This window comes from Schistocerca americana, chromosome 6 (genome assembly GCF_021461395.2).
Source record: "Schistocerca americana isolate TAMUIC-IGC-003095 chromosome 6, iqSchAmer2.1, whole genome shotgun sequence".
NCBI lineage: Eukaryota > Metazoa > Arthropoda > Insecta > Orthoptera > Acrididae > Schistocerca > Schistocerca americana.
In genome coordinates this window covers 583,084,148-583,106,895 of record NC_060124.1, presented here as the reverse complement: position 1 = coordinate 583,106,895, position 22,748 = coordinate 583,084,148, and the positions used below count along the sequence as shown (strand labels likewise).

The 22,748-nt window shown below is 41.2% G+C and overlaps 1 protein-coding gene and 1 non-coding gene across 2 annotated transcripts in view; one reads left to right on the top strand and one right to left on the bottom strand.

Moving 5' to 3' along the window:
- The window catches only part of LOC124619321 (protein DEK-like), a 47,222-nt gene that overhangs the window by 4,824 nt on the left and 19,650 nt on the right, over nucleotides 1-22,748 (top strand). Inside the window, exons 4-5 of the mRNA XM_047145630.1 lie at nucleotides 1,032-1,186; nucleotides 1,319-1,504. Coding sequence (XP_047001586.1) covers nucleotides 1,032-1,186; nucleotides 1,319-1,504 — 341 coding nt within the window. The remainder of the gene's footprint in view (nucleotides 1-1,031; nucleotides 1,187-1,318; nucleotides 1,505-22,748) is intronic.
- Nucleotides 2,991-3,065, bottom strand: Trnat-ugu. Its single transcript has one exon. It is a non-coding gene; the product is annotated as a tRNA-Thr (tRNA).

Sequence of the window (22,748 nt, the reverse complement as noted above, 5' to 3'; positions counted from 1 at the left end):
TGCTCGGTCGTGGGAGACTTTCAGGTCTCGATGAGAATGTAAGACCAATTGTTGGGGACTGCACTGGATGAGATTTGAAACCTGAGAGCTTAATCTCTCCCAGTCCAATCCCCAACAATCAGTCTTTCCTTCTGATCCCATAAGTTAGTGTGGATCTAGTGATCCGGGTGACTTTTCCTAACTCTACCCCTTTCCCTAAACCTTACCTGTCCTTTTCCTTCACCTCTCACCCTTCCCCTTCAACCTTCCTGCCAGAAGGAGCACCCACTGGCTTCAAAAAGCTTGCGTATGTAATGCCTTTTATGTGTGTGTCCCCCTGCTGACACTTGGTGAGTAAATTTTTTATCTATACAGTTACATTATACTTTCAAAAATGAGTTATTTTTGTTGATATAATTTTGTACACGTAGGCCTAGTTACTTTATTGATGTGAAGACATGCTTGTGTACCTGCGGCGATTTTTGCTTGTTATAATTGTGGGTGAGAAAGGTAACCTGTGGAAATAAAAAAATAACGTTGGCATGTATCGCACATGGTGGGGGTCCTAGTTTTAGTTTTAGTAATTTGAAAGTCGATGCCTACATATAAAGTTGAACACAGATAACCAGTTTAGCAAGGGATTAAAGTTGAAAAGTTGTAATACGCAATACAAAACAAATGTAAACAGATAGTTAGGCATTAATCCATTAAAGAAGTTTAGACATTAAGTGTGTAAGCAACAAAAAATTAAGAAAGGGTTTGAAATTATGATTTTGTTGGAAGTTGCTGAGTACTCACATTGTCAGACAATGAATTAGTGTAGTTTTGGTACTTAAAATGTTTTGATGATACTTAATAATAAAACAAAATTATTTCCTTGTTGTAGGTCAGTCATTAATATTCTGAGAATTAAAATGTAATCATCCACTATAAAAGAAGGTGTCTTAAAATGCAAACATTTAATTCCAAAAAAATGAATAATGCATTCTTTTGCTTAGTCTGTGAATTACAACAACAGCTTTCCAAATCAGTGATATGTTTTTGTCAAACAGAAATTCAAGGCTGATGCTCTAAAGCCGCTTCACAGAGTACTGTTCAACAGAGTTGGGAAGGTCACTCTTGTGAGAAACAACATACGGAAATTCTGTGGGTTTGACTTTGACAAAGGGTCAGATCAGTATGAAAAGAAGAAACATATACTGAGCAAGTAAGTTAGCTTGTATTAGAAAGCTGTCTTTGCAAAAGTAATTTAAAAAAAAATCTTATTCTTGTTTGTTTGTGCTGATGTTTTCAGAAATATGCATACTTCTTTCTCAAACCCACATTTATTGTTTTTCAGGATGGAAGTGAGTGTCTTGAAAACAATTTGTTGTATTTTAGATGTTGAGAAAAAAGGAAAACGTGATGAGCTTGTAGAGAGAATTTTAACATTTTTGTTAGAACCCAAAAGCTCTGGAGCGCCTGTTCCTGACAGTAGACCAAAGCGTTCTACAGCCCAAAAGGCCAACAACAAGGGATATTCAGAGTAAGTTACTGCTTGAATCTTGACAACAGATCAAAGCTTTTCAAAATGATATAAAACAGTATATAATAACTTCTCAATATTTCATTAACTGAAAGTTTTTGCAAACATACTGTTGTTGAAATACGGCAGATAAAAATTGATTATGTATCTTGATTTACGAAGCCTTCTACCACTGATGGCAGTGAAACATTTTTTATATTGGTATATCTGCAATAACACTAATCAAGTGTCACCATGATCTACAAAAGAGTTTTGTTTTTGTGGATTTTTAAAATTGTTGTTACAGGTATTCCATTCAAATTGCTAGACCAATAACTTTGCCAGGGTATTTGCAGACAAAATTCAAACAGTTACTAACGAAACATGTCGGCACCACTGTGAACTGGTCACTGATGAGTACTCCTTTTATACATTTATTTTCTAACTGAGGTTCAGAGCCCAAAGTATGAGAGCATATCAGAAAGTCTTTGCCCCTGTTTGTTATTAGCTAGTATAAGGTACCTACAGACAATGACATACACATCCTATTCTTTGTACTTTACACTATTTTTCCACACAGTCCCCACACCAGTGATGTCGTAAGCACTTTGTGGAATTGGAGATATTGTTGGCAGTTGGTAAGTTTGATGTGGACAGAGGTACTGATGTTGCCATGAGGTGATAGACATAGAGGAAGGTAGTTTTTTGGGCTGAGAACCAGGTGAAGAAATAGGGCAGAAGGCATTTCAGGTTGTGGAAGAATGTGGAGGGAGTCTTATCTTGTCATTAATCTATTTGAGCCACGTGAGAGGGTTTCGGGGACCTGAATGGTTAGAAAGGATTCCTCTGGATGTCCCATGAATTGGTCAGCATAGGACAGTGACTTGGGTGCCCATTACTGTATCATGGTTTTGCTTGTAGGTGATGCCTTCAGATGTAAGGCAGTTATGAGTGAGGATATAGTTGATCATGATTACCAGGAATGATGTTTTAGGTTTATAGTCAGTTGTGTGTTGGAATGACAGTGTTCAATAATGTCCTGTAACATTGACCTTGAGTGTGTGGGTTGTGTGAATGTGAGTTCTACTGCAGGAGAATGATTTTTTCAGAAAGCTGTAATATTAGAAGAGTCTGTGTCATTGTACTGGTCTAAATACTCAGTGCCTCTCATTTTGTCCTTTTTGTATTATTGTTCCATGATAACTTTCCATTGCTTCAAACATCATCATTATTATTAGTAGGTGTGGTTGGACACTGTCAGATCATGTAACAGTGTTGTTTCAAACTTCAGTTTCCAAGCAGCTGAAATTTTTTTCCCCTGGGCATTCTTTTTATGCCTTCAATTCGTTGTCACTGGTGTGGTGGTGACTCAATTCTCTGGCAGTACTCCCACATATACTAATTTTTGTCTGTATAAGCTTCTGTTGAAAGTGAAATGATAATTAAATGGACACCCTAGCTGCAAGCAGGCGTTGATATACTTCATTGGGGACATGTTGAAAATGTGTGCCCCAACCGGGACTCGAACCCGGGACCTTCTGCTTACATGGCAGATGCTCTATCCATCTGAGCCACCGCGGGCACTCATAACTGGATATAGTCTGCTGGACTTACTGAGCCTTTTCTAAATCCTTTTCGACCTGCCTGATCCAGAGTATGGTTTTGACATGTTTTACATGTCTTGCAACCGGGTGTGTGTGTGTGTGTGTGTGTGTGTGTGTGTGGATATGCTCAAATAATCTTCCCTTTCATATATCTGCCACAATATTTAATAGTTTTTTTCCCAGGATTGTAGTCTGTATCCATCTTTTTGTGCTGAATACATTTCTTAGAATTTAGAGTTCTGCTTCTTCCAGATAACCTTTTCTGTGGAGTGTGTTATGCCAATGTACTAGACTTTAGGCTCGATAACTGTTAAAATTCCTGATATATATTTTTTTTGTATGGACATATTGTCTTTGTCGTTGTTGTTGTTGCAGATTTCACTGTAAGATCTTCAGTTTGTGAATACAAATTTTGTGTCACTTTCTGTTGCCAGTAGGTTCAAGCATTTTGCTCAAGTGCTCGAAGTATGAACATCTTTTATTTGACCAATTTGGTGATCAGTTTTTGAGTAGGATATTTCAGCCGATGCAGTTTTTTTTAAGGATGTTTGAATGCCAATTCTTTCAGCGCATTTCTTGAGTTTATCTAATTGATGTTGCCATATGTCTTTCCAGTAGTTTTGGCTAGTTGCTTTTTCCCACCATTGGATGACTTTGTCCAAAACCAGATTAAGTAGGATAGGAGAGAGATCATCCCTCTACCAAACACCAGTTTTCATCTGAAATGGTTCTGATACCCATGAACTTTACTGTGGAGGTTGTATTGCTGTGAGTTTGTTGACGATACTTAAGTTTTCAGGTTGATTCCTTGTTCTTGGAGCACTTTGTTTTTTTAATGTTTTTTTAAATTGAATATTTGCTCTATACAGTTTTGCCCAGTGCAGAAATCAACTTGTTATTCGCCAGTTTTGTGATAATTGCTCTTGAATTCTTAGGAGCAGAAGTGCTGACAGAATTTTGTATTTGAATTGCAGATGGAAGATTCCCTGAAACTTATGAAAATCTATTTTGTCGCCTTTCTTGTGTAGTGCAGGAGTTTCACGATATGAGCAAGCTCTTGAGGGAATTTTGTCCAAGGTCTTTCATCAGTTCTGCAGTGATAGCAACTTCTCCCAGAGCTAGTTGAGTATTGCAGAGAATCTTCTGTTACACTTGAGTAATCATGTAATAGTTCTCCTATCTATGTGGGTATGGTTTGGATACTCATCTAATAGCTCTCCTGTGTGTGCTGGTATAGTTAATTCATACAAGATAGCATGCTCAGGTGAGAAGTTGTCAGTTAAATTGGTTAGCAGTCGAGTCTTACAAGCCGTGCCTCTGAGTGTGCGGAAATGGCGGCTTCAGAGATCACACTGTAGGACCCGCTGGTGAGCTTAAAGCAACTATACATAGGTAATTTCTGATCTCCACCAAATGCTTATTAGTAGGCTTCCATATGGGATGTGTCCAGCTTCACCTTCCCACTCCTCCTAAAGTGGTGTTCCATCACTAACCCAATCTCCATAACATACTACAGTTGAGCAGGTGTAGTTGATCACTGACAATTGCACTGGGTTGGACACAGCAGCTTTGTGGACCAACTTCAACCAGTAATGTAGTACAGTTTTGTATGTCTGTAGGGCCATGGCTCCCTGACTGCTCCCACCGCAGCCCCCGCCATCCCGTCTTCCCGGCAATGCATGTCGCATCCTTGTCTTGCTGCTCTCTAGTCTCTGTGCATTCCTCAAGATAGTGCTCTTCTCTCCCTCCACTTATACCCTCCTATCCCACCCCCACCCCACTCCGTATTGCTGCTTTTGTTAAATGTGAGACTCATGTTCCTGCTGCAGTTGTCAGAGCTAGTAGTAATTTGAGCAAGAGCTCTCTCTCTCTCTCTCTCTCTCTCTCTCTCTCTCTCTCTCTCTCTCTCTCTCTCTCTCTGTGTGTGTGTGTGTGTGTGTGTGTGTGTGTGTGTGTGTGTGTGTGTGTGTGTGTGGGGGGGGGGGGGGGTTTCTGTTTCTTTCTTTTCTGAAGAAGACTTCGGTGGAAAGCTCTGCGTGTGTAACAGTCTGTATCGTGCATGTTGAGTAGTACTCTATCCTTTTTATAATGCTGGTCCCCTCTACAATGTTTATGTGCTGGGGACACTTTTTAGTGAGGTGTCTGAATGTTGATGGAGGAATGACAGCCTATTCTTCATAAAAAGCCGAAACCAGAGAAGGTAATTACATCGGATGCTGGGGCCTGGAGTGAAGTCAAGTGTTCTAACTAATTCCATAGGTGTTCGGTTCAGGTTGGATGTCTGGGTAGGCGAGTACATTTCAGGAATGTTACGGGCTACAAACAGTTGCCTCACAGATGCTGCTGTGACAGGATGAATTGTTATGCTGATGAAGTCATCGTCTTGGGACTGTTCCTATGTTCTACACAATGCTGTAAAATGTCTTTGTATTCTTCCACATTTAGTGTTTCCGTAAGTGCAGTGAGGAGACCATCCTATCCACAAGAAACAGCTCCACAAAAAAGAGTACCATACTGTAACATCACCTTCTCCATATTTCAGTGTTGGCATGGCGGATAACGTTCTCCAATCATTTGGCAGACTTGAATACTTCCATCAGATTGCCACAGTGTATAGTGACATTTACCACTCCAAATGAAGTTTTCAGTCATCTACTATCCAGTGGCATCACCCTTACACCATCTCAAGTGTAACTTTGTGTTGACTATTTCCCACTTACGAGGAGTTGCTCGACCATTGTACCCTATGGTATTTAACTCCTCACTCACAATCATTGTTCTAGCTGGATTGCTGGTAGCAGTTTGGAACTAATTCCTTCCAGTGATTTAAGTGCATTTTCTACAACTGTTTTTCACAATGCTTGACTGTCAAAGTCCATCAGTACATGAAGTCCACCTGCTGTTGGTTTAGCTATGGTTGTTCCTCGTGTTGCGATACCAGCAGTTAACTTGGGCAGCTTTGGAAAGGTTTAAATGGCCATAATGGATTTGTTACTCCTCCAAAATCCAATGAGTAGGCCACATTTGATGTCGCTGAGCTTTGCTGACCAAGCTTTTCTGTCGGTACTGTTTCCCTACTGACAGAACACTATTCCCTGCTTCCCAACATGCTGATGGGTCTGCCTATTGTGACTTCTGGTTGTCATTTCTGCATTATGTAGGGGCTCCTGATATTTTTAGTCATATAGTGTGTACATGGTACCAATCTTCAGACAGGAAATATATTTACCTTCAAACTAAAGAAGTTAAAAAAGATGTTAAGAAAATGTGAAATGTGGGCTAACAGTTTGGAGTCAGGTGAAACTTACAATCATTGCAGATGGACTTAGATGCTTGATGTAATGATGTTGAGCCATGTGGCAGCACACTTGGTCAATGAATTTGAATTGTGGTGAGTGTGAAAAGTGTGTCTCATAAATATTTGGTAGCATAATGAAATATAATTGCTTAGGATGGAATATATACATTTAAATTTTAGGCCTGCTGTTAAGGTTCTAACTTAACCAACACCTCAGTACAGTAAAACTCAGAATTAACCTCAAAAATACTGTAAAATCCCAAATTAATGAACCCACTTTTGAGGAAATACTGCTTTTAACAAATATTGCCATTGGTGTTGCTCAACGTCCCATAGGAACAATGTTGTCCTACTCACTTTTGAGGGCTAAACATAAATGATACATTCTACAAATTAAAAATCCAGTTTTTATCCAATTCCTAAAACAGTCAAGTGAATTACATGTTTCTTTTGGTTTCACACACAGATTTTGTGTCGTGCAAAGATTCTTTCGATCAACACTTATCTGGGTCAAATTCTATTTGTGGTGGTACTGGAAGAAGCATCGAACGAATCAGAAATAATTTCCACCCTGCCTAAATTGCCACCCTGGTCACATGATCTGACGTCACACTCACTGATTTACGAAGCATGAGACACAAAGCATTGTAATGTTGAATTTATTGGTTTTCTGTTACTGGAGTTGTGGTCCAGAATTGTAGTAATCTTATTGGTTCCACAAAAACTGATGATTGTCCACAAGCTTTCAGATATGATAAAGTAAACTTGGCCCAATCTTCATTATGCTGCATTCTCAAAAACGGTGAAGCATTGTTGAATCCTGAAGCTTGTGATTCCTCTGGATGCAAATGAAGAACTTTTGCACGTCAACATTTAAAAGTGGAAAAGCATTCCTATAGGCAGAAGCATGATTCAAGGGAAGGTTCAGAAAATTCCCCACTGGATTGGTGTTGAAAATTTTGGTGTCTTTTTACAATTACTTCCTGCTCAAACATCTTCTGTTAAGGGAGAAGATACCATAGTGGAAAAAGAAAAGAAAGAATGACCGTGCCATATGTTTAAATAAATAGTGATGGAGGTGAGATTTCCTCCACTGATAATGGGGAAATTTAAATATATCAGATGTTTTAGAACAGGGGTTCCCAACAAAATTTTCTCAAGGACCCCCTCATAGAGCATGATTGGTACCTTGTCATATCACAGTATCAAGTACCTAAAAAGCCAAATTAAAGAGTTTTTTTATACGTTTTCTATTTTTGGTACTTAGAAAAAACATTCACATATTTATTATTGAATATCTACATCTACATCTGTACTCCGCAAGCCACCTGACGGCGTGTGGCAGAGGGTACCTTGAGTACCTCTATCGGTTCTCCCTTCTATTCCAGTCTCGTATTGTTCGTGGAAAGGAGGATTGTCGGTATGCCTCTGTGTGGGCTCTAATCTCTCTGATTTTATCCTCATGGTCTCTTTGCGAGATATACATAGGAGGGAGCAATATACTGCTTGACTCTTCGGTGAAGGTATGTTCTCGAAACTTTGACAAAAGCCTGTACCGAGCTACTGAGCGTCTCTCCTGCAGAGTCTTCCACTGGAGTTTATCATCTCCGTAACGCTTTTGCGATTACTAAATGATCCTGTAACGAAGCGCGCTGCTCTCCGTTGGATCTTCTTTGTGTATCTTCTATCAACCCTATCTGGTACAGATCCCACACTGCTGAGCAGTATTCAAGCAGTGGCGAACAAGTGTACTGTAACCTACTTCCTTTGTTTTCAGATTGCATTTCCTTAGGATTCTTCCAATGAATCTGTGTGGCATCTGCTTTACCGACGATCAACTTTATATGATCATTCCATTTTAAATCACTCCTAATGCGTACTCCCAGATAATATATGGTATTAACTGCTTCCAGTTGCTGACCTGCTATTTTGTAGCTAAATGATAAAGGATCTATCTTTCCGTGTATTCGCAGCACATTACACTTGCCTACATTGAGATTCAATTGCCATTCCCTGCACCATGCGTCAATTCGCTGCAGATCCTCCTGCATTTCAGTACAATTTTCCATTGTTACAACCTCTCGATACACCACAGCATCATCTGCAAAAAGCCTCAGTGAACTTCCGATGTCATCCACCAGGTCATTTATGTATATTGTGAATAGCAACGGTCCTATGACACTCCCCTGCGGCACACCTGAAATCACTCTTACTGCGGAAGACTTCTCTCCATTCAGAATGACATGCTGCGTCCTGTTATCCAGTAACTCCTCAATCCAATCACACAATTTGTCTGATAGTCCATATGCTCTTACTTTGTTCATTAAACGACTGTGGGAACTGTATCGAACGCCTTGAGGAAGTCAAGAAACACGGCATCTACCTGTGAACCCGTGTCTATGGCCCTCCAAGTCTCGTGGACGAATAGCGCGAGCTGGGTTTCACATGACCGTCTTTTTCGAAACCCATGCTGATTCCTACAGAGTAGATTTCTAGTCTCCAGAAAAGTCATTATACTCGAACACAATACGTGTTCCAAAATTCTACAACTGATCGATGTTAGAGATATAGGTCTATAGTTCTGCACATCTGTTCGACGTCCCTTCTTGAAAACGGGGATGACCTGTGCCCCCTTCCAATCCTTCGGAACGCTACGCTCTTCTAGAGACCTACGGTACACCGCTGCAAGAAGGGGGGGGGGGCAAGTTCCTTCGCGTACTCTGTGTAAAATTGAACTGGTATCCCATCAGGTCCAGCGGCCTTTCCTCTTTTGAGCGATTTTAATTGTTTCTCTATCCCTCTGTCATCTATTTCGATATCTACCATTTTGTCATCTGTGCGACAATCTAGAGAAGGAACTACATTGCAATCTTCCTCTGTGAAACAACTTTGGAAAAAGACATTTAGTATTTTGGTTTTTAGTCTGTCATCCTCTGTTTCAGTACCATTTTGGTCACATAGTGTCTGGACATTTTGTTTTGATCCACCTACGGCTTTGACATAAGACCAAAATTTCTTAGGATTTTCTGCCAAGTAATTTCTATTTACGACTGAAATCATCGATGCCGTAACCGCTTTATGATCGCTGATTCCCTGTTCTGCGTTAACTTTTTCAAATAGTTCGGGTCTGTTTGTCACCAGAAGGTCTAATATGTTATCGCCATGAGTCGGTTCTCTGTTTAACTGGTCAAGGTAGTTTTCAGATAAAGCACTTACAAAAAATTTCACTGGATTCTTTGTCCCTGCCACCCGTTATGAACGTTTGAGTCTCCCAGTCTATATCCGGCAAATTAAAATCTCCACCCAGAACTATAACATGGTGGGGAAATCTACTCGAAATATTTTCCAAATTATCCTTCAGGTGCTCATCCACAACAACTGCTGAGCCAGGGGGCCTATAGAGACATCCAATTACCATGTCTGAGCCTGCTTTAACCGTGACCTTCACCCAAATCATTTCACGTTTCGGATTGTTGAACACGTCCAGTATATTTACTTAACCCGTGTTGCAGAAGAATTCACTTCCGGTCTGTGTTATTCTTATGGAGTTCTTGTATTTTTATTTAAAATTAATTAAAATTAGTTTTGCTTGTTGTCATTGTTGAACACGTACAGTATATTTATTCCTTTCAAGGGAAAGGATACAAACAAATTAACAACACGGCCAAGAGCACCCTCATGGCTCCCACCTGTTCCAACATGTTTATGATCTGTATAGAAGAAACCTTCCTAGCCTCCCCAAACCCCTGTTCCTGCTCAGATTCATTGAGACATTATGAACTGGATGCTGGGCCAGGACACCGTATCCTCATCCCTTCACAATCTCAACACCTTCTCTCCCATCCACTTCACTTGATCCTCCTCAGTCCAGTTTGCTATCTCCTAGAATGTTGACACCTCCTGGCATATGGACCACCTCCTATCTGATGGCTCCATCCACACCTTTGCCCACATTAAACCCACGTATCAGCAACAGTACCAGACCAAAAGAATTCTTCATACAGCCTGGTCACCTGGATGTGGTGTATCTGCAGTGATGGGAGCTCCCTTTCACAGTATGCTGGTGGTTTCACGAAGGCCTCACAGATGGCACAATCTCCCATCTCCCAGACAGCACCATCTCCCAGACCTAGTCTGCTGACAGATTTCCTATGCCATATCCCCAAATATGCCAAATCCTCCCCCACCCATAAGAACCAAATACAGAGGATTGCCCCTGTTTGTGCCCTCTGGGCTAGAACAACTGAACTATATCCTTCGTCAAGGCTTTGAGTATCACGATGCCCTGAAATTGACATCCTACCCAAGATCCTTTCCAACACTCATTAAGTGCTGTTCCATCGCCCATCCAACCTTAACAACATCCTAGTCAATTGTAATGCCAATCACAATCCTAACTCATTGCCACAGGGAACATATCTCTGAGGAAGACCCAGAGAGCAAGACCTGTCCTGTCAGCATCCTCCTTAGCCCCAGCACCCTGTTGCATCTCCTGTCATGCACTGCTGCTCACAGTCTGGCCTCAGTAGCCAGACTGTGGCTTTGTGTGTGTGTGTGTGTGTGTGTGTTTGTGTTTCTCTCTCCGGTGAAGAACGTGTTGGCTGAAAGTTCATTTTCGGAAAGTCTTTTTGTTGTGCGCATCTGTGATTCAGCATCTAGACTGTATGGTGAGTAACAACGTCCTTTTCATAATACTGTGACATTCCATCCTGGATTTTCCATTGTTGGAAATGCCATGTAGCTGTGGTACGTAGTAGCTGGCCAGAAAAAATTATTTTTGAACTTACTGACACTGTCATAGATAGCTTTTCTGAGTTAGAAAACTTGTTCATAACACTGCGAAAACATCAGCAATCTGATAGTAGCTGGAAAAGTTGATGGAAATGTTTTGCAAACTCATCCCCCTTTCATTCATTCACTTTCGAACGACACTGTCACCTTTATTAGTATGTTTGATATCTCCTAAAGGATTTAAACAAGAAATCTATATTTGTATCCGATATTTCTGGAACAGGAACATTCTTGTTCCTGTGATCTCTTACACTACAAGCTTCACATACACATTTACACCTGCACTTACTTCAGTTGGTGTTAACTTAGAATACAGTGCCCTTAGGAAATTGGATTGTGTGTAGGGGAACTGTGTCCTTCAAGAGTGATGATTGAGGGTTGCATGTGCAAACTTTCGTTGCCTGTGTAATTGTGTGGCTTAATGTAAATGCAAAGAATGCTACATACAATATAGTTACTTCTAGGTTGACAATGTTAGGAGACAAAGCACTGGCAGCACAAATTTTTCTGGTTTGTATCAACTTATGCTGATTGAGAACAAAGGAGTCCAGGGCTAAAGAAAGTTATAACTATATAATGCTTCAAAACATTACTTAGAAGCCAATGTTTTGCATCATTTTATGTCACTTACAGTGTTTCCCTTCCATTGACATTTCTTAAAGTGTAATCAATGAGAAGTTTATAATTATAAAGGAAAGAAGGGACGTGAATTAATATTGTCAACATAGAAAAGTTGAAGGAACTAATAAATGTTGTAAACAGGAAAACAATAATCCTTGGGCTGTAAAAGTTGTTATACTTTACCTACCCTTTGCCACTCCTCCTGACCCCCATCCATTTCCGTTTCCAGCTTTGTCTTGTAACTTCTTTCAAGCCTTTCTCACTACTGACACTAAGAGGTAGTTGTTGTCCCCTTTTGCCGGCTACCAATTATCTCCCACTTTCACCTTGCTCTGTACATCTTATTACTACCCCTCCCCCAGGGGCCTTTGCAACTCTGTGTGTGACAGACAAGCCTGGGGTCTTAAACAGTTGCAATACTATTTTGTTATGCCGAAATCTTACTCTCCAATTGTATCTTTTCTCAACCGTGTTGACAACATAGCTTGTCGGTCGGAAACATTTATGAATTTTCCCATTTTGTTTATGTATCCTCAACCACTTATTTCAGTTATCTAATGTTTGGTCTCTGGATTAGTTTGAGCAAAAAAAAAAAGTGGGAAGGAACATATAATACATGTAACAAAATGGTGGTAGTCTCATGATTACGCAGAAAATGGTGTTGATGCCGAAACTTACTGTCCTGCACATGGTGAGGAGTAGGCGCCTGTCCCTTTGGGGGCATCAGGACTTCGAATGATGGCCATCAAACCAAGTGACCAATGCTCTGTGTGGTGCCTGTGGGGAGAGCCCTCATTGAGAGTAGGCAGCATCTTCCTCCCTCCCTCCCTCCCTCCCGACCTGAATTCTTCATTTCAGATTGTTATGACCCAAACAACATTGCCTTCTTAGTTACACCATGAAAGAGAGCAAAATCAAGCAGATTTGTGAAACCTACTGCACCCAGTTCCTGAAAAAACCTTGGTGTATCTATTACTGTATCTCTCCATAATAGCCTGGACATGGTACAGGGGTTATTTTTCACCAGGATTTAATGCTGCAAGCCGGTGGGAAAGAAAACTTTAAGTATGGGTCCACATTGTATGTTGTGTGTACTTGAGGCCTGCCAGCCAGCAAGCTTAACAGTGGACCATTGATACTAATTTTTGATGGATATTTGCTTCTCAACATCATGTAAAGCTATATGTCTCTTCGCTGATGACGTGGCACTTTAAATGCTAATGCTTTGGGAATAAGTCTTCCTGGTGTGCAAAAAAACTAGTATGTTGTGAATGATCGGCTGCTTCATGAAGATTTGCCTGTGTCTGTTGTGGAACTGATCAACTTTCTTGGTCCACAAGATGTGCTATCCTAACTATGGGATGCAAAATCCGGCAGTTGTAGGTATCTCATCACCTCTCACATTTTGAAGCTTGGAAAAAATGAGATTGCTTACATCTCTTCCTTACAGTGATCTCTGGTTCTCGTCCAAATAAATTAGTTCATGGGGAGAAATGTTTTTCATGGTTTCTGCAGCACCATCTTTAGGGACTTCAATTCCCTGCACCTGGCCAGAGACAGTAAGTAAATCCTCCAGTGTGTATTGGTGACAGGGCTCCCACAGAGAACCCTTTCCCCCCAGAAATATTCAGACCAACAACCTGACACAAACAGAAGTAGCCACAGATTGCAGGTCCCAGAACTTCCTTACACCTCTTCAGTCTCCCCCCTCTTTCCCAGGGTGTAAGCCCTAGCAAGAGTCATGGTGTTCTTTAGAAGAGATTGGTTAAAGAGAGGAGAGAGATCGATTAAAAAGAGGAAGAAATTGTGGGGGAGGGCTACTCTGGATGTGTCAGATCCCCCATACTATCAGGCTCTGAACGTATCATTGTTGTTCCAGCCCCACTGATTGCACTGTGGTCTTATTGACCCCTTCACAACTAACCAGAACACCCAAAACAATTGCACTGTGTGTTATTGTAATTTGCCAGAATGGAGACAACTAAAATGTGAATTTTAAGATTTTCTGGAAGAATTGAATGTTCAAGTGAGTTTCTGGTTTGCAGTTGGTCATCGTCTAATTCATACCACGATATTTTTTCTGGGCACCTGCCAGTCACCTTTGGGTGAGATGTCAAAGACTGATCTTAGATGGTTTCACCTGCAGATGACTGGCAGATACCCAGTTAAAATATCATTGGATGAATTAGATGATGATTGACTGCAAGCCTTGAAATTTGTTTGAACAAACTCATCTTCTGCCAACTGTGTTTCTCTCCAAAAAAACTTGTCTTCAACCCTTCAAGGTTAATGTGTATTCCCTCTGAACCATTCTGACCCTGAGAGCACATCTGAAGGGGTCTGCAGGTTAGTTCGCACAGGTGTAGTCAGTGAGTTGATTCCCCTCTGTAGCACATAGCAAGCAGTAGCAGAGAAGGTCCAAATGACCTCTGTGATCACCATTAGCATGTGTTTGCTCCCTCAAGTGCCTTGAGGTGCCCATCTTGATTCTACCACCTTTCTTGTACTTTGGGATTTCAATAAATACCTCCCTCTGTCGGGGGGGGGGGGGTGTTTGCCGTACAACATGGGTGTTCCGGGGTTCTGTTGACCCCCTCTCCCCCCCTCTCCCCCCCTCTCCCCCCCTCTCCCCCCCTCTCCCCCCCCTCTCCCCCCCTCTCCCCCCCTCTCCCCCCCCTCTCCCCCCCTCTCCCCCCCTCTCCCCCCCTCTCCCCCCCTCTCCCCCCCTCTCCCCCCCTCTCCCCCCCTCTCCCCCCCTCTCCCCCCCTCTCCCCCCCTCTCCCCCCCTCTCCCCCCCTCTCCCCCCCTCTCCCCCCCTCTCCCCCCCTCTCCCCCCCTCTCCCCCCCTCTCCCCCCCTCTCCCCCCCTCTCCCCCCCTCTCCCCCCCCTCTCCCCCCCCTCTCCCCCCCTCTCCCCCCCTCTCCCCCCCTCTCCCCCCCCTCTCCCCCCCTCTCCCCCCCTCTCCCCCCCTCTCCCCCCCTCTCCCCCCCTCTCCCCCCCTCTCCCCCCCTCTCCCCCCCTCTCCCCCCCTCTAGCAAGGGACTGATGACCTCACTGTTTAGTCCATTAACACCCCCCTCCTTTCCCTGAACGAACAGTCTTCCCAGTTTCTGTCCCCACTTCCATTTTACAACCCTCCACTTTTACTCCCCAACTACTACTGCCACCAAATGGTTTGTTCTGAAGATCTAAGTTTTTTTATTTCTCTGAGTTCCCAAAACTCACTCCCATTAATTTCTCTTAAGCTCACAATGGATTTGTGTAATTGCATTTTAACCTTTAAACTCATTTTTGAGCACCAAAGTACAGGATTTAATTTTTGGATAGCTTCACTTCCTTGCCTAATCTGTTGTTAGATATGTCACATCTTCCTTTATATGACAAGATACTGACCAGATACTTGAACCCTTTACACATTTTAATTTGATGTACGCCAGTGTCCACATCCTAAGCCTGTAAGATATATTCTCTTCGTTGTTTGCTGCAATGACCTTATCTTCAGTGTAGAAGAATGTGTTCATAATGTTGGTTCCCTTCTTCTGTCCCCATGCTCATGCACTTTCTAAACAAGAGATCCATTGGCTCCTGCTCATATATCTTAGTGTGGCAAGCAGAAAGCATAATTGTTTTCATTATTTACTGGTTCTGAAGGCCTTTCTAGATATTTCTTTCCCCACTTTAATGACACATTTTGCTGACTTAAAAGTCTGTGATACTTCTTACATACATTTTTGGCAAGTCACCTGATCACAGCACAACAAACAATACCTTTATTGGCTCTGTCGTATGGTTTCTCAAGGTCTATGAAGACCAAATTATTGCCTATATCTCTTGACAATCTCTTGTCCATGATCGATCTGTCTTAGGGTAAAGATATTACCTAATCATGACATTCCTTTTTAAAGCTACTCTGTTATAATCTTCTTCCTTTTTTATTTTAAAACCCTCCCATACAGCCTGCTGATTGAACTTGTGACACTTAGGCAACTAAAATTGCTGCACACTGTCTTGCTTCCTTTTTTATGTATGGGGCTTCGATATGTAAAGTTTCACTCTGCTGGAATCCCTGCCCCACATACCACATACATTTATTTAATAACTTGCTTAGGTGTTCAGGCATAATGCTTGGGCCACACTTTGCTTACTCCACTGATAAATTTCCAAGCCCTAGTGATGTCCCCCATTTTCATTTGTATGGCTGTCTACTGTTCGTTCAGTGGTTACTTTCTATACTTCTTCACCATCATGGTTTCTACAATTTCTCCACTTTGTTTCCTTGTACTGTGTCCTTGTTAGCGGGCCTTTAAAATGCTTCTCCCATTCTATCTGACAAATAATTGGCAGCTATGCTCTTTCTTCTACCTCTTTCATGAGCCCTGCATCTACTTTCCATGCTGCTGGCACTTTTGACCTGTCCTCCACATTGGTTGGCTTCCTCGCATTTATCCTTGCGGATTTCATTTTTCCTTTTACACCTGTCCACTTTTAGTGCTTTGTTCATCTTGGCGTACAAATTGTCTCGTGTCCTCAGTCATTACTATACATCAACCTTTTAGAGATTTAACCTTTCTTCAGTACTTTGAGTCCACCATTGTAGGAGCCATTTTCCTTTTTTCTGTCCCAATGCTTCGAATACTGTTTCATATATTGATTTTTTTAAATTCCTTGCCACATGTGCTCTGCTGTTTCTTCTTCTAGGTGCTTGTTTGTTTGCTAATTGTAATTTACTAGGAAGTTATACAGACTTATTTCAGATTAACTGAGTTGTATGTCATACACTATCATCATGGGAATATTTGCCTGTTTAATTTGTCTTGGGCCCTGTATATGTAACTACTATCATTGCACCTAACAGGAAGTGGTCTGAACAACATTCTATACACATGTAGACTTATCGATGGCCAGCCTCTATTTTCCCTTAAAATATGTTCCTTATGGGCAATTATTTCCTCTAGCACCATTGTTAATACCATAAAACTGATCTTCAAATTTACAGTAAACATCATTTGTAGGGATGTAAGCTCTGATAGTGATGATTTTGTGTCCGTATTTTATTTCCAGTGATTATCTTCTCATCAATTTCATCCCAGCATTGTATATCTGTTATATGCCTATTATGGACAGCTATGGAAATCCATCTCTTGCAGGGTGTCTACGACCCGGGACAACCGGGAAATCCTGGAAAAACCCTGGAATTTTTTCATCCGGGAAAAACCCGGGAATTTTTCATTGTTTTAGCTTTCAGTTAAATTTTTGTAATTTTGACTGCAGAATTGATTCTCTAGCAAAGAATGTTATTGTATCCTGCTACTGGAGAATGATACTGCAGCAAGAAAATATAAACAAGAGGAAAAAAATAAAACTTTAGTGGCAAAGGAAATGTGCAATTTACAACAACAAAACACCATGCACGCACAAGCGTCTGCAGATAGCAAAAATATGTCAAAGGCCGTAGGGTGCAGACTGTAATTCTTCGTAACAATAAACGGCTTGCTATGAGCATGACGTCACAACTGTTCACGTAAGGTTCGTTTGACCAATTGCCAGCGGTCTGTTGCGCATGCTCATTTGACTTGCGTATAAGCAGTACCTTCTCCCGCTACTTGAAGTTTGGCTGTTAGCTGTATCGGTAGTAGCAGCAAGCAGCCAGCAGCCAGATGCAAACGAGAAAAATTTTTCTCCCGTGCCCTAGCTGCCAGATTCATGCTTGCACAGAGTTGTAGTGGGGAGGGGGTTCTCCACGTGACCCGTGTTTACGTTAAGTGATTTCTCTGCTTCTCTTCGTGTACAGCTCCCACATCAAATGAAAACTGATTTCTGTGGTCGGAAGTTATCAAGTGAAATAAAATACATTCACATAATTACGGAGGGCAAAAATATGTTATTAATTTCAGTTTTCTGATTTTATTTTATTTCTAAGTTTGTAGCAGTCAAGCATTAATCGCCTTGCAGAACAGTGAAGTTAATTTTGCAAGTTTGCTAAAGAAATTTGGCTTTATTAATCTTTCCGCTGAGGCAGTCATTTTATCTGAAAAGAAGTTTTTCATTCTACAGTATTGCCTAGTTCCAAGCGAAGCTAATTTCAAGTGCACGTTATCATCTTCTGCCATATATGGCATTATGCCTTAATAAAGAAACAAAAATGAGATCGCAGAGTACTGGTACTCCAAGAAAATTTACGCCCCAAAAGCCACACTGACAAGCTTAATACACACGAAGATGCGGGCTTCCTACACCAATACACACGCACAATAATGCCTGTTTTTCTGGCACTCTCTGGCAACTGGTAAATCAAATCTATTTCTAACAGTCTCCGGATAATATTGCGAACGGTGGTTAGAAAAGCGTTACTTTCAAAGTAAATTTCTTTTTATGCAAGATGAATTATGTTACGTATGAGAAAGTGGTATGGATATCTAAATCACAGAGCATTCGAAACTGAACAGTTTGAGGACCAGCTACTTACAAGAATTTAGAACCGAGACATTTGTCAGAATTTTAAATTTACTGGCACATTTGTGTGATGTATCTTCAACACACGCAAAAAAAAAAAAAAAATCAGTATTACATGTGAAAACTTAGTTCCTGTTGTATCATGTTAATCTTAGAGAAATTATATGTGAAAGCTTAGCTTTTCTTGTAGATATACGGTACTGTGTACATTAATGTAAACCGTTAACTTTTCCTCTTGCGTGTTCGCGCTATGTAACCAGTGATCTTGCTATTGGCTGACTATAACACGTGTGCTATGCTCTGAATAGCTGCTGTCATCGGCTGGCGAGATCCCGTGGCTTGAGATATGATGGCAACCTCAGTTTCAACGCTCTGGAAACTAACGCGCTGTGTTTGGTGCAGTTCGTATTTATACTTTCGTAATACGAAAATATGCAGCGTATATGTTGCTGCAAATCAAAGGTCTTTCCAAAACTTCTCTCCTTTTTTTTTAAATTAAAAGTCTCTCCAAAACTTCTCTGCCCCGTCTTTTTTTTTCCGGGAAGTTCTGCGCGATTGTATAAAACGTTCACCATTCAAAGGATTGATAAGTTTTACAGTTCCAAGGGAAAATCTACAGAAAACCTACTGTCACTTAGCACAGAAAAAGTGTATTTTCGCCTGGGGAAAAAGCATATTTTTTAAACGGGATATCTGGGAATAATCTGGGAATTTTTTTTCCTTGTCCCTGTATACATCCTGTCTTGGTCCTTTCCTCATTTTTATGTCAGTGTAAAAAGGAGTGTAATCTGCTACAAGCAATTAACTGAGTGTCCTGCTTACTGGGCAAATGTGGTAACAACCACACCACTGTAGCATTGTGGGTACGTGCCATCCCTAACTTCAGTTCACATCTTCAGCCCATTTTTCCCAGTAAATTGTCAGTATTGTTTAGGCTCTCCAGCACCCCGGCTTTGTACATAATGGGCAAATCGTGCCTGTACCTCAGGCGTAGGTGATCCATTGATCTGAAGGAATTAAATTTTCCTGGAGACTCAACTTTATCTTTGAGGGTAGAAGCTGAAGCAATGAATTAAAATTGATTTAGTGAAGATAATGTTGACTCCTATGCCTTCAATGGAAAATGTAATTCTGTCGGATCAATAGATCATCTATACTTAAGGTACAGACACGATTTCCCTATTGCGTACAAAGCTGGGATGCTATTCCAATGTCGGAGAGCCTCGTCAATACTGATGATTTAAGTGGTGAAAAAGGGCCGAAGATGTGAGTCGTAAGCTTGTTTTAGGGAGGGCATTAGACTAAGGTGATCGTTGGAACTGTGGCAGCTACATTGTTACAGTGATGTAGTGATTACCACAACTGCCTAGAGCAGGCTGGGTCCATGTCCCAGCCAGGGCACAAATTTTAATTCATTGCTTCAGCTTCTGTTGTTGAAGATAAGGTTGACAGGCAGGTTTTCAGGAAAATGTAATTCCATCAGATCGGTGATCTGTCACGTTTTTATTTCCCTTCCACCTTGACCTTCATTTTATTGAGGACACACGTGTCTTCAGCCTCCCTCATTTCTGGAATACTTCTTTCCTTTGTGCTCAAAACCTGGCCTATTCCACATTGTTATAAACAGTAGTTTCCTCTAGCTATGGTACAGTCCTGTTATTTATTTATTTATTTTTTTTTTTTTCTTTTCTTTTTTTTTTTTTTTCCTTTAAAGGCTTTTGACAGATTTTAAATGGGGAAAACATTTTTTACAAGTGCTGGGATTTGGTCCAACGAGTCAATTCTCACTCTGGAGGACTGGGCAGTATTTTGGGTTGCTATTCAGTGTGTATACTACCCGGGACAACTGGGAGATCCGGGAAAAACCCGGGAATTTTTTCATCCGGGAGAAAACGGGAAAACCCCAGGATATTTGTAGAATTCCGGGAATTTTTCATTGTTAGAGTTTTTAGTTAAATTTTTGTAATTTTGACTGGTAAGAACCGATCTCTAACAAAGGATATTACTGTATCCTGCTACTGCAGAACAATTCTTCAACAATAAAACATAAAAGAGAGAGAAAGCGAAAATAACTTAAATTGCAAAGGAAATGCGCCATATATGACGACGACACAGTGCTCATGCAAGCGTCTGCCAATTGAAAATGTGTCAAAGGCTTTAGGAAGACTATGCAGTGCTTCATAACAACAAATTGCCTCCAATGAGCGTGAAGTCGCAACTGTTTACATTCGATTTGTTTTAGCAGTTATGCACGGGCTCATGCGCATGCGCAGTTGAGTCACGTTTGAGCAGTAGATTCTCCCGCTTCTGGCTACAGGAATGTGGCTGTTGACTGTGCAAGCAGTCGCAGCAAGCAGCTAGATGCTACCGGAAAAAGGGGTCGCCAAATTCATATTCTTGAGGAAAGAAAACTTTTCACAAAGCGCCTAGCATCCAGCGCACGTTTGTCTATCGATTATTCATATGATTTTGAAACACTTTCCCGTTGGTTTTTGAACATTTTTGAACACATTTTAAGTTGATTTCTGAATGAATCATAAGTTGGCTTGAATGCATGCATAGTGTACGTGATGTCTCTATCAGGAGAATCCTTGTCGCATCTAGAAATAAACTTTCCGCAGACAAAAGGGGGCGGGGCAATACGAGCTGAGGGAGTAAATGGACGAATGCCAATTGCTCTCTGATTATGTGGTTGATTGGGTTTGCGAATGATCAGCATTGTTATAATTACTAGAGAAATCCATAGATTCAGACTACCAGAATGGAAATAAACGACTTACAGGAATAACAGGTGAGAAAGATTACGTATTATCCTCTCCGTGTATCCAAGAAAATGAAATTTTGACAGAAAATTTTTGGCCAGATCGCTACACTAGTAAGGACCAGTTGTACAGTCCCCGACTAGCAGACGCGTAAGTTCTATTCTGGAAGTAACGTGGAAAACATGTTGTTCGAACACGTAATAACGTCCAACTGGAAAATAATCGCGGGTTAACTAAACCCTTGATTCTGACAGGGTTAGTGAAGTTAATTGGCGAACAAATTTTGACAATGGCAACAATAGCTGCAGAATTGGTGATGACAAGATTGTTAGAACGAGGAAGGAGAAGAAACAGGGACATGACATAAATTATGGAAGAATAAGACGATTCCATATTTATATAAAAATTTCGTAATATTACTTTTCGATGTCATGCTTGAGAAGCTGGTGCGTATGAATGAAATGTGAAATTATTTCCTAAGATAAAGCTTTTTGCTTGTGGTAGGCCTAATAGGCATTTGATATTGGTACTTGGTGGATTATATTCTGTAGTGTTATAAAAATGGCCATTTGTGCCAAAACAGTTTTGTTTATTTGGTGTGTTACAAAATTGCTGCCATATTAGAAGGGCCTATTTTGTTTTATGTAGCAGACAGTGACAAAATAGACGTAATCAGATTGAGAAACCACACCAGTCTTGGGTATTATTTGTATTGACGGCGTTTTCAGTATTAGATAACATTTAGATTTTTCATGTAGCAAAACGTTTGACGAACTTTGATGAGATAATAGATTCTGTCACAGAAAGGAAAGCATGCCATGTAAAGCTGTAGCAAGATTAAAACACTCGGTCTTCAGGGCACAAGTGGCCCATCGGGACCATCCGACCGCCGTGTCATCCTCAGTTGAGGATGTGGATAGGAGGGGCGTGTGATCAGCACACCGCTCTCCCGGTCATTATGATGGTTTTCTTTGACCGGAGCCGCTACTATTCGGTCGAGTAGCTCCTCAGTTGGCATCACGAGGCTGAGTGCACCCCGAAAAATGACAACAGCGCATGGCGGCTGATGGTCACCCATCCAAGTGCCGGCCGCGCCCGACAGTGCTTAACTTCAGTGACCTCACGGGAACTGGTGTATCTACTGCGGCAAGGCCATTGCCTGTAGCAAGATTAGAGACAAAAACCCTAGGAGCTAAGGTTTGAAGAAATTTGTAATTTCTTGCTTATCTCTTGTCAGTATTGGTTTTATTACAAATAATCCCATCCGCTATTATTCGCGATATTTTTTTTGAGAGGGGCAGGCTGTCAAACCGGCCGACTGGGAACAGGAGAGGCACCACAAGACATGTCAATTTCCACTCGCCTGAATATAGTTTGGACATGCGGTAGAAAATGCTTTATGAAGAGGCATGGCACTGCACTTTTGCGTACTTAAGACCAAATATGTCTTACATTTCCTCGAATACATATGCTTTATGTTTTAGACTTTTCAGAAAGATGTGCGCTACAAGATGAACGTATTTTGAAAATTCGATTTATATATATAATTTTTTTTTTAGTATTGACCCGGTTCGCAAATGTCGTAGATCCGGGGCTGATGCGCAGAGCAGTCTGAGTTATAGTGGGTAGTCTCCACATGCCCCGTGTTTACATTTAGTGATTTTGCTGTTTCCCCTTCGTTTACTCTCACGTCAAATGAAAACAAAACGGATGTGTGTCCGGGAGATATCAAGTGA